Source organism: Leptidea sinapis, chromosome Z (assembly GCF_905404315.1).
Source record: "Leptidea sinapis chromosome Z, ilLepSina1.1, whole genome shotgun sequence".
Classification (NCBI taxonomy): Eukaryota; Metazoa; Arthropoda; class Insecta; order Lepidoptera; family Pieridae; genus Leptidea; species Leptidea sinapis.
Genome location: NC_066312.1, coordinates 31,988,560 through 32,001,847, shown reverse-complemented (window position 1 = coordinate 32,001,847; position 13,288 = coordinate 31,988,560). Strand labels below are relative to the sequence as shown.

General features: G+C 32.9%; 1 protein-coding gene across 4 annotated transcripts in view; it reads left to right on the top strand.

Moving 5' to 3' along the window:
• The window catches only part of LOC126978610 (sodium-independent sulfate anion transporter), a 60,124-nt gene that overhangs the window by 30,696 nt on the left and 16,140 nt on the right, over positions 1-13,288 (top strand). For all 4 annotated transcript variants that reach the window (XM_050827581.1, XM_050827582.1, XM_050827580.1 and 1 more), the window contains one exon: positions 11,504-11,586. In XM_050827581.1, the coding sequence (XP_050683538.1) occupies positions 11,505-11,586 (82 nt within the window). In that variant the 5' untranslated portion in view covers position 11,504. The remainder of the gene's footprint in view (positions 1-11,503; positions 11,587-13,288) is intronic.

The following is a 13,288-nucleotide window of genomic DNA, read 5'->3' as shown; positions in this document are numbered from 1 at the left end:
ACAAAAAGATTTATAAAAAGATTTCACAAATAGACGATTGCTTTATGTTACAAGATGACTTAAATAGACTGTCACAATATTATAAAATAAATAAAATAACAGTTAATATTGCTAAATGTCAAATTATTACATTTTCACGAAAGCATAATAACATAAAATTTGATTATACTTTAAATAACGAAATTATTCCAAAAATTACTCAAATAAGGGATTTAGGTGTGATCCATGATAGCAAACTAACCCATAATAACCACATCGAAATAATAACACAGAAGGCTTATAAAAATCTAGGGTTTATTCTTCGCACTTGCGAACCTTTCAATGACATCTTGTGCCTAAAAGTGCTATATTATGCTTACGTGCGAAGCATCCTTGAATTCGCAAGTCCTATCTGGAGGCCTACATATCAATGTTATATTGACCGCCTTGAAAAAATACAAAAGATATTTATAAAAAAATTGAATTTTAAATCTCAATTCATTCCTATAGACTACAAAGAAGCCTGTAATTATCATAAAATCGATACCTTGGAAGATAGAAGAGATGTAATTGATATGTTACTCCTTTATGATATATTACATAATAAATTTGACTGTCCAGATATCTTAAATAAAATATCATTCCAGGTACCAACATTACGTACTAGGCATACTAATTTATTTAACATTCCCTTTGCCTCTACTAAGTATCTTAAATATTCACCTCTATTTCGAATTCCTGACATATATAATAAGAAATTTTCTTCCGTCGACATTTTCAACTTATCACGTCTGAGGTTCAAAAAACTGATATTAAACTGTTTAAATTGCAGGAGTTAATCATCAGTATATTCAGGATAAATTATTAGTCTCACATCGTAATTTAAACATTATATTCGAACACTCACATTCACTCACACCACTCACATTCACTCACACCAATCACATTCACTCACACCAATCACATTCACTCACACTACTCACATTCACTCACACTACTCACACCACACAACCTACTCACCGTTTCAGTTACTCAATATGGATACGATTTCTTCTTTTCTTTCTATGTAATTTTTTCTTGTAAGTTTTTCTAGTATTTTTCGTTTTTGTCTTAAACTACTTTGTCACATACTTATTGTACTGTTAATAGTATTCCTTTTAATTGGCGTATCTATTCTGTATAATTTTTAATATACTCTTTTCATTTTGTTAGCTGTAAGGAATCATAAATAAATAAATAAATAAATAAATAAATAAAAACGAGACTTAAGATCTTATGTCTCAAGGAGACGAGCGCAATTGTAGTGGTACCCAGAGTTTTTGAATTTTTCAAGAATCCTGAGTGGCACTGAATTGTAAAGGGCAGGGCGTATCAATTAGTATTAGCTGAACCTGCCCGTCTTGTGCCTCATTGTAATTACAATAATTCTCGCAACTCAGTTCTTCTACCGTAAAAAGTTGTGGGATCCATGTAATACTAAAGAATATGTATTTCGTCATTAAATCCTTCTTAAGTTATAACCGTGTAATAAATAACAGCACCGATAGTGACCATATCAATATTAAAAAAATATATATTTAACTTGGCTATCGCATGAAAACACAGCCTATCTGACATGTAATAATTATTAATATATTAAATTAGATTATTAAGTGATTTTAAGGTGAATTTCTTAGGGCAGAAACAAATAACAAGTAGACATATAGTTGGTATTAAATTACTCAATGTAAGAACTGCAAACCCTCAAGTTATCAAAAGAGATATTTCAGTTGTCTATTCACGTGTGGCGTGGTATATGATTCATGAAGGCATGTGGGCTGTATTGAAATTATACACGCGTAGGAAAATTGCTTTGTATAATGTAAACAAAATAATATCGTACGTAGACACATAGGTGCATTTTCTAGAAACTGTCATTATAATAATCCTAACACCAGGAACTAACATAATCTTATTATGCGTACTCGGCTAAGTCGAGTTAGTAAGTCTTTTGTGGGGCGATGTATATCTTTTTACAACAAGATCCCAGATAATGGTTAAAACAATTGTTTTACAAAATGCAAAAGAATTGCTAAAATACTTTTATGTGGTAAGGGTTATTTATAACATAAGTAAACACTCAGGCTATTCATATTATAAATTTGTTTCTATCGAAATTTATTAGAGAACAGAAGAAGCCCGCTTAGTTTTTTGCACCCGTTCTTCTCAGGTCTACGGCATTCTTTTTCGAATGGTTAGTAGTTAGATAGTGAATTTACTGGCCTGATGGGACAGAACAGAAAAAAACTAGTAGAAGTGGCATCATGTCATTTTACTATGGAAACCGATGTCAACAAACTCACACATTAATCCATCAGATATGTGCACACACTTAATTTCGGCTTTATAATAGGCCTAAATTCACAATCACGAAAAGTCGTAACTACAAATGTATTTACATCAAATTCGAACTTAAATTATAATAATTATAATATATAATTAATTCTTAAAGTGATTGTGAAAACCTCAGAACTTTTTCTTTAATTAAGAAAAATATCATATAAAAATTTGAAGTAATAGGAACTCTATAACCATAGATTTGACTTCTGTCAAAATACCTAGTGTTGTACAAAAATGAATTAACATATCGATAGGTTGGTGAAAACTAGAAATGATCTAATCAGTCGTAAGGTAAAGTCTTACGTCGTAAGCTAAAATAATAAAAGACCAATATTTTTTCTTAGGGATAGTTTAATTTAAAAGGATGGACAATATTTAGCTCAATTCAAATAAAATCAAGACAGCGTACACGAAAAGTCTTGGAAAGTTACATAATCAATATTATATTTACCTGGGAAGCAATACACGCTTAAAACATAGCTTTTTTATAAGTATTCATCGTTATTCTGTATAAACTCAAGGGGCCAGTAAGACATGAGATTCTATAAACCGTACTTTATACCGTGCGGAAAGAAACTTTTCAAAACAAGCAGTAACGAATGATTAATAAAAAGAGAAGCTATAAGTACTGATGAAGTATTAATAATCTTGTTAGTTTTATGATATGTGATATTTTATAATATGATGAACATATGCTACAATGATGGCAAATATTCCCAGATTCATGGTTTTCGATCTAAGTTTTACAAATCTATGACGTATTTCCGCTACTCCATGATGTGATATATTTACCAGTGGGAAGCAGGAAGCCGGCGCCTCGTCCCTTATTTTCATTTAAAAAAATGTGATGAGGTTTTTCTTGTACTCCAACATAAACATCAAAATATGCCAAATATTAATATTTAATTTAAAAAAAAATTGTCTATATTTAAAAATAAACACTTTTTTAGTTAAACTAGAATCTTACACATATTTGTTATGTAATTATCAGCTGTACCTAAGAGACAGTTACAATTATTAATTTGAATTCATCGTAGTCTCTCTTGTACACAATTACCACAACCATAACGATTACTGACACCCTTATTGCATGATGCATGGAAAAGAGCAAACCTTGAATACAATTTATACAGATAAAATTTATTTCGATAAAATTATATCGATATGTACATGCATGCACTTGTTGAGTAGCAAGATATTTTTATTGTTTACATTAATTATTCTAGCATAAGTTACATCAATTAAACGTAAAGGTAAATGAATCATACGTCGTAATATTATGGTTAATTTATAATTGTATATTTTTCACAACACATACAAAATATTAATTGAATTTAAATCGAAAACTTATGATAACCGATGATAGGAAATCCATTGGTTGGATTGGTTGGACATATTTTTATTGCGGCTATGATTTCTACAGTAAAAAGGGCACAATAAGACATATTTGTATTTTTTTAAAAGATAATTATCACTTCACTTCACTTGACATCAAACAACCAGTCTCACTTGAGCCTCGAAAAGGTACACAATAGTGGCGACATGGTAACGCCCACATGCCACTTCCACTAGTTTTTTCTGTTCCGTGTGGGCCATCTTATATCTGATAGACAGATCAAGCATCACATCTTATATCTCAAAAGGGCGACCACAATTACAATGGGTTTTCCGAACAAACCTTTGTGGCACTGAATTGTACTGTACCATCGACAAAATTGATTCATGACCAGCTTTTCGGACAATTCTTTTAAAACCATAAAAACAGTTTTAAATATTTGCACGAAAACGATTGTATGAAATGTATGTACAAGCGAATTACGATATAATTCTTTATTATGGCTTTAGGAAAATAATATTAAGTTGGGTCACGATTCAATATTTACGATAGTACCATCAGGTGAAAGTGTTCGTCTCGTGATCTCTTATAGTCATCATCATGATCATCAGCCGGAAGACGTCCACTGCTGGGCAAAGGCCAGCGATCTCCACGACGGTCGGTCCTACGCTACCCTCATCTAAGCTATTCCGGCGATCTTGACCAGATCATCGGTCTATCTTGTGCCTACCAACACTGCGTCTTCCGGTACGTGGTTGCCATTCGAGGACTTACATTTAGGCTATGTCGGTAACTTAGGTTCTCTTATCACAAAAAATGTTATCAAGACATGTGTATTTATTATTATGAAGTCTTAGTCCCGAGTAGCAGTTCGGCAGATAAATAGAAACATATTTCTTACTTCAATGTTTATCTAAAATTCGCTAAGATAATGTCACCTGAAGCCTTTGTCACAATAATCCTCTACGTCTTTCATAAACAGATTGTTTATATTTGCTTAAGATAAGCTCTTAAAAATATTTTAACTTTAGCTCGTCCCATTTCAACCCGCCATATATATATATATATCGAGAAGGGAAGTTTCTCGATCGATTCGATCTATGCGATCGAATAACAAATCCCTCCTTGAGTTGGTTGAACAGGAGCGCTAACAATCTCTGACTCTCTATTTGTCAAATAAATTGTTGCGGGCTATTGATGTATAATAAGCAATACACAGGCATACGCATTCAAATTCAAATAATATATGATACCATATCACTTATTGAAAATCAAAAACTACCACCCATTCGAAAAAGTATTCTTGAGACCTGAGAAGAACGGGCGCCAGAAACTCAGCGGGCTTCTTTTTTTCATAAAAGTATGGTTAAAATATACAATAAAACTTATTATTTAATAGACGGAGGTCGGATCATTCCAAATCTTTGGTATCAGAACGCCATCATCTATATAAATAAAGAAGAGGGACGGTCCTAGAATAGGCCCTTGTGGTACCCTAATACTAAGGGGAGTCCTAGGAAATCTTCTGACATTCACGTCGATCCTCTAAATTCGCATTAAATCAGAAGATTTAGCGCAATTCTTTTTATGCGTAGTGACATAGCTTCCTGACCAGCGTTGAATGTTGAACACAATCGAAACTCTTATATAAATCACAGAAGATACCAAATGCATTCTGCGATTCCTCCATGGCATCGGAAATATTCTTGATAAGTTCAACACATACATCGGTTGTCGAACGTCAGTTAAAGTATGCTTATTGCATTGGGCTTAAAATATTTTTTTCCAAAATGTTTCTAAGGGTCGTAATAATTATGTGGATATATACAACGCCACTTAGATATTTTTGGAGTCCTTTTAATAGGCGATTGTGAGTCTAGTTGTTTATTGTATGTCAATGTTACGAGCATAGAAATCTCAATAAGGAAGTGATAGGGATATTGTATGTGTTGATGTCTTACGGGGCATCATTTCATTAATTAACATTACATACATTAGGCACATTGCTATGTATGCTTGCAACGCTCCGGATATTTAGGTGCTTTGTAATGGTGTACACGGCAATACGATGAAAATATTTTGAATGTCATAATTAAAATCGACCACACATTTTATTAAAAGGCGCAGCAGTTTATTTAATAAAAAATTAAAAAAAAAAAACAATTGACTTAAATAAAATAATCCAAAACAATATGCTGACTTATTATGTACTAAATAATAAAAAATCTACAGCGTACAACTTAACAATCAACTTATTTTTAGAGGTCTCCTAACTAAAATGAAATGAAAAATATTAGACTACCTAAAGGTGGAGATTGCCTTGTAATATTTTGTTGTAATCGTTGTAGTTGTCGCGTTGTGGCGAGAGTAAGTCGCAAGCGCAGTCCATTTCGTTTTTCCATCAATAATTAAAATTCAGTGGAACATCTAAAAACCCTTTTATGAAACCAATTTAAAACAAATGATGCTTGGGTAGACGTCTGACATATGAAGAATGATATATGAAGAAATAGGGCACACTTGAGTCTAGAGCTCGAATTATACATTACAAACATACGTTACAAGTCAATCTGTGTCGCCGAATTGGCCTCGATTGATACATTACAAATAAGCGGTACAAGACAGTCTCCACCTTTAAAGTAAATTAAATTATTACAACAATATAATGTAGTTACTATTATTGTTATTATTTGAATCCACCGATTGCAGTACTCCTCCCGCCGCGGCCCCGCTCTTGCTTCTCGCCTCGTCATGTCGCACGTGCGACGTAAGCACAGCTAACCTATAACTATATATGTAGTCACAAACCTACCTTGGCTGACAGCGACTCCAAAAATAACAATAATTGTAATTACATTACATTGTCGTAATAACTTGTCGTATTGAAAACGAAGAATGGTAATATTGATAGTCATATTGAGTTTGATAAACTTTAAAGTGGCAACACGATCTTTGGGTATTCCATGCCTATTTTCGATCGAATCCTCAAATAATAATGTTTCGATAACAATTAACAAATCCATTATTATAATGTGTAGAGAATTTAATGAAGTTATGTGCTATTTTTCTTATATATTGATATTTTTCTTAAGTTAGTTACTATATAAATATAGATTTGCTGAAAAATACTCTTTATAAAATTAGGTAGTTTACGTTCCATAATTTAAAGTTAAGTTTAAAGACGCTGTCCCACCACGCGGCGTATTTTAGCTGCGTCATTTCATTTGTCTGACAACGTAGGTCTACGTTTCCACTGCAGCGCACACTATACAGAAATAGGAACCCTATGTGCAACTATAGCGTAGCTCACTACCACGATGAAAGCATTGAGCTATGTAAGCGCTTATTCGAGCATGCCACGCTTGTATCCATAGAAATCATTATTAAGATTTCTATGCTTGTATCAATGACGTCTATTGATGCTTAGCGTGCCCGTGGGCTGCAGTGGACTCAATCACATACATTTTCTTGTAAAGCAAAGCTAAACAACACACGTGCGGCTATACTTGTTTTTATATTATAGTTTTATACTGTTTTCTGTTATTGTGAAGGAATGAATGAATGAATGAGGCCTTTATTGCAAGCAAACTAAAAGGTACATTTTTAACTTATGCTGCAACTTAATATACTAAATGGTTATAATTATATTTCACCTAATATATGTTTTATCTTATGTAAATTATTGCTCGTTTGTCCGCCGGCCTCCTCCAGATCTTTCCACATTTTCCTGTCGTAAGTTGTTCTTCTCCATGTTGGTCCAGCAATCTTTTTGACATCATCTTCCCATCGTATCGTTTGTCTCCCTCTATTTCTTTTTCTGTCTCTAAGATACCACTCTATAATGTCTTTTGTCCATTTATCTTGTTTACTTCTTATCACATGTCCTGTCCAACGCCATTTTAGCTGCTTAATTGTTTTTTCAACACTTTCCATTTTTCTTTTCTTCCTTATGTTTGTAATTCTTATTTTATCTTCTTTCTTATTTTCAACATGCTGCGCTCGATTCCATGTTGGCACACTTTTAATTTGTTTAAATTTTTATTTTTGAGAGACCAAGTTTGGCACCCATAAGTCATGCAAGGACGTATACACGTATTAAAAACTTTTGTCTTAATTGATTGGGATATGTGACCGCTTTTCATTATTGGTTTGAGTGACTTACTTTACTCCTCAACAAGTCCGTGTCTTTTATTATGTAAGACAATTTTATAGAATTTTATGCTACAATGTGAAGTATTCGATTGCTTCATTTATGATTCCAAGTTTCTTCGAAGCCAAATTGGCTTTGATTTCCAGATGACCTATTTTTATCTCATTTTCTTTCTTTATTTATTTCAAGACTCAGTATTCCGTTACTAGGCGAGGCATTAAGGCGATATAATTACATGATAATCCTATTAATATTATCATTAGGATCTATGTTTGAACTTCTTTAACGCAAACACTACTGAATGGATTTTGATGAAACTTCGCAATAATATAGCTTACACACCAGAATAACATATAGGCTGTAATTTATAAAAATATTGTGTGAATTATCGATACATTGAAATAAAATTGGAGTGTCTGTTTGTAATATTGAAATAACCGGTTTTTTACTAAATGTATATTATGAATACATATACGGTGCATACACCAAAATAATATTTTGTACAATTTTTGTCTGTCTGTTTGTTCCGTCTAATCCGGCGACTTTTATTGGCAGGTAGCTGATGTAATAAGGAGTAACTTAGGCTACGTTTATTTTAGAAAAATAAAGCAATGTCCAAGAAACGGTCTAACTCTAAAAATAATTTATATAGCAAAACAACGTTTGCCGGGTCAGCTAGTTATGTATATTAGTGAAAACTTTATTAGTGTATTCTTTATTCGTGTACATATTTTATATATTTTCTGTAAGTATTTTAAATACTGTGTGTTTTCCAAAAATATATTAAAAAAATTGTCGACGTGCAGTGATACGAGAAATTAGGTTTTATTTAGTGCGTACACGCAAACTTGAGTCTTGGTCGGTTCAATTAAAGAAAAATTACCACCCATTTGAAATAGTCTGCCTCAGACCTGAGAAGAACGAATGCAAGAAACTCAACGGGCTATCTTTTAATTTTTGTTACAATACAATATGAAATTTCGTACATCAAACATTTATAATCTGTGGTATCAGTAAGAAAATCATTTATGTTATAGTAACCCTTATCACACAAACGTTTTTTAAAAAAGTCCTTTAAATTCTTAACACGTTTGTTTTGTACATTTTCAGGAATCATGCTGTAAAAGTATATACATCGCCGAATAAAAAACTTATTAACTTGACTTAACCCAATAGTAGGCATAACAAGTTTATGTTTGTTCTTCGTTTTAATATTATAATTGACGCAGTTTCTAGGAAATTCCTTAATGTGCTTATTATATAACATACACAACATTATCAAGAATATATTGAGATGCAACAGTCAAAATGTTTTTTCCTTTAAATTTTTCTTCTTCTTCTTTAAAATGTTCGTTTAAATGTGTCCAGTTAATATTTTCCCCCGCTTTTAATATTGCAATTATTTCTGCACAAAGGAACTACGCCACTGATAACGCATATTGCACGTAATCAACGTATTTACCGTGCCAGTAATTTATACGGCGAATTAAGATTAGTAGCCTATTAGCTGGCAAGCAGCCATTAGTTTGCAGCTATTTTTCTATAAAAACGTTCTACACCAGGGGTGTTCAAACGGTCGAGCGCGAGTGCTTTTTGAGTCGATTTCGAGAAAAAATCTGATATAAAACTATTCACAGATTTTGTTTTAGGTAACTAAAATCGGTAATTACGTACCATCATATGAAAATTATGCTAAGGACATGCAGTGTCATGCTTTAACATCCAAAGTCACTATTTAGTTCAGTTTAGAACTTAGACACTAGAACGCGTTTGTTTTGTAAGAACCAATAAACCCGCAAATTTGAATAATTATGAGTTTTTTCATTCACATTTTAGAGCAGACCTACACTTACCTTGACTAAAAAAATGCATACTATTGTGCGCAAAACCAATATCTATATCATCGTGACACGCTCCCTAGACGACAATCCTTCATCACACATACCTCTCGGTCGATCGATCGTAGTCTAACAATTTTTAGGTAGATCGCCAGCAGTTCTAGCTTGAGCACCCCTGCTCGAGACCTTTTTCTCCTGAACTCTGAATCTATATATGGATCTATATTTTTCAAATGAGATCAATATTATTATAATCTGTCACTCTCATTTTTGAAGTAAAACTTCTTTACACACGCTTGACTTGGAGAGCAGCGGTGAATGCGTGACGAGTGCGTTGCGAACTAACGTTAGCTAACAAATAAAAAACATAATGACTTACGGTATTTTACTGTGGGGTCATGCTGTTGACAATAATGTAGTGTTTGCTCTGCAAAAGAGAGCTGTTCGTGCTATATATCAGCTTGATTATAGATAGTCTCTCTAAGAAAAATTTAAAGAAATTAATAATATGACTGTTCATTGATAGTACATTTATGATTATTTAAATACGTCCACAGAAATCGTCATCTTTATGCTCTAAATAGTGATTTTTATTGCTATACTATAACATAAGAACTTGTAACTAATTCTGTTAGGCTTCATAAGACACATAATTTATACATTTTTTTACATAGCTTTAAGGGTAAATGTATACACTTTTATAATAAGGTCCCAGTCGCTGTTCAGCCATTACCTACAAATAAATTTAAATATGTTATTAAAAATGGCTCTGTCGTAAATCCTGCTACTCCACGGCATGCAATGAATGAAAAGCATATATGAATTCAAATCACAATTTTGCTCGAATTCAGTAATGTTCTTTCTAACATACATTATATTTATAGATATTTTCGTAAGTTCTCTGTAAAACGTTAACCCTTTCGAATTGTTATTCAAATCAAATCGTGAAGAAGTCACTTTTTAATGTCAAAAGTTTTCTTTTCTTTTTATATTAACCACGACTCCGGAAAAGGTTGAGCTTTTATGAGAAGAAGTGGCAGAAACTCATTAATTAACTCTCTTTTAAAAATCAATATTTACAGCTTCATCGTTTTACAAATAATTTCAATCACAATATATGAACCCGTAAAGTGATGCAACAAAAATACTCAAACGTCAAATACTTAACGCCTTACGGCCGTTTTCAATTACCTATCTATCATTAGTTTAACTTATTAGAGGTTGTCAAATCTATCCTTGTACGCTTACTTACATTTCAAAAACCTATCGACAGATAGCATTGGACTTTAACTATGGATATATAAGATCTTGTAAATTAATACGTAAAAACAATAATTACTGAGAACCTACAATATGCATCAAGACACACACACCGTAAATAAATAAAGGTATTTCGCGATCATTTTATTAGCGATTATAAAAAATATAATAACTTTAATGTTAAAAACATTAACCAGAGTTTCTGGCAACAGAATCATCGAGCCACCATTCGGTTTTCAAACCTTACTTAATATGTTGTGATGGTGCTACGACAGAGGCGCCTTCCCCTGTTAATAAAATGAAGTTGATGTATTTACTTCATCATCTTCATATCAGCCGGAAGATGTCCACTGCTGGACAGAAACCTCACCAAAGATCGCAATGACTATCGGTCCTGCGCTGCCCTCATCCAACGTGTTCTCTTGACCAGATATCATCGGTCCAAATTGTGGTGCTCCGTCGATCTTGACCAGATCATCGGTCCATCTTGGCCTACCAACACTGCGTCTTCCGGTAGCGAATATTAAATTGTATTTTAATTCTTAAAATTGTTGTCTGCAGAATGATTCCTCGGAGAAAGCACAACGCGTCTTCTGGTTCCCTACCACCACCCGATGATAAGAACGCCAGCAACGATTATATATGTAAGTAGCTCATCAACAAAACATAGTTATAAACGCAATTTATCAGCCACATTTCCTCTGGACCTTGCTGGAAAGTGAAGCCTCTTCCGTTTCTCTTTCACCCCCTCGCGCTCGTCCTGCTGTGTACGGTGTTACAGGTTCATTACAATTAGATACATGTCGTGATATTTTCGTGTTATCACTGCTTTGTTTTTGAAGTTTGCATTGTTACGTTTTGACTTTTGTTGTAAATAGTTCTGTAGTTTCTGTTGTTCTTTGTGGTACATAAGTACGTACGTATAATAGTACTGCCAGAAAAATGTATTTTTTTAGTTAACCCAGATTGTTTCATTGATTTTTAATGATCACAACACAACACTTTTACATCAATCTAAAATACTGAAAAAAAGCGTTTCATTTATTAGTAATAATATCCTAGTGATGCTTGTTTTGCACACCGCAACAAAGCGATGATGTGACGTCATCTAAGTCAGATTATGTAACCGGGTAGGGCCTATGTGATGCTTGAAATTCTAAGATCGAAAAGAAAATTATTTTTACGTTTTGTTTCTTCCAGTAGAATTTCTTAGTATTAAACACTTACCCCCTTATGCCTAATGATCCGCTAACTTAAAACAGCTACAGAGTGTTATTTTTCATTCTGACTTAGGTCAATAGAAGAGGATAGAGTGAGAATTAGCAATGTTTAAGTTAGGAGAATATTATAAATAAGGGGTTTAAAGTAGAGATGTAAGATTTAAAATCCAACATTACAACGTATCGGCTAGTCCGTATGTTTTGAATAAAATGTTTAACAAGATTAGTTCCTAAACAATATGATATATAAATATCTTAATTTATTATCAAAATATAATGTAATTCGATTTATTTGTTTTATGCATTAAAGCAAAAACCATTGGATAAATATTTATTAAACTTTTACAATCCAAATCATAATTAAAGTTTCAAAGTTTTAGTATATGGCTTTAATTCATATTGTATTTAATAAATAGAGGTGGATTATTAGGCTTCATAAGATACATAATAGCTTTAAGGGTAAATGTATACACTTCTACAATAAAGTCCCAGCCACTGTACAGGCATTATCTATAAATAAATTTAAATGTTTTATAAAAAAATGGCTCTGTCGTAAATCCTATTACTCCACTGCTGAATATCTAAATGATCGGACAGCCTGGGACTAGATTGTGATTATTTTATAGCAACTGTACAATATTGTATATTTTTATTGAAAAGAGCGCAAAAAAAAGAATGCTGGGAGAGTTTCTTGCGCCGCTTCTTCTCTCTCAGAGCGCCATTTGTTTCCGAAGCGGTAGTAGTATCTAGTAGTATAAGAAATGACATCAAAAAGAATTCTAAAGGAATCAATTTTGAGAAAATAAATGCCTTTTATGCCTTTTATGCCTTTTATTACAATGGAGAAAAATTGAGAGGGAGATGGGCGGCAGTGAATTGCTGACCACTGTCACAGGTAGACACGCTAATGATCCGTGGAAAAACAACGCGAAATCGTTCGCTTTTAAGTTTCCAGCACAAAATGGTTGGTAAACCCAAATCACAAAAAAAGAAACGCATTACACTGGCAAAAATAGATTATGAACTAAGAGTTTTCACGAACCGATATGACTTAGGGTCCTTCAAGAAAAGAGCATACTCCTACCTCAAAGGCCGGCAACGCATCTCTTGACTGATATTGCGGATA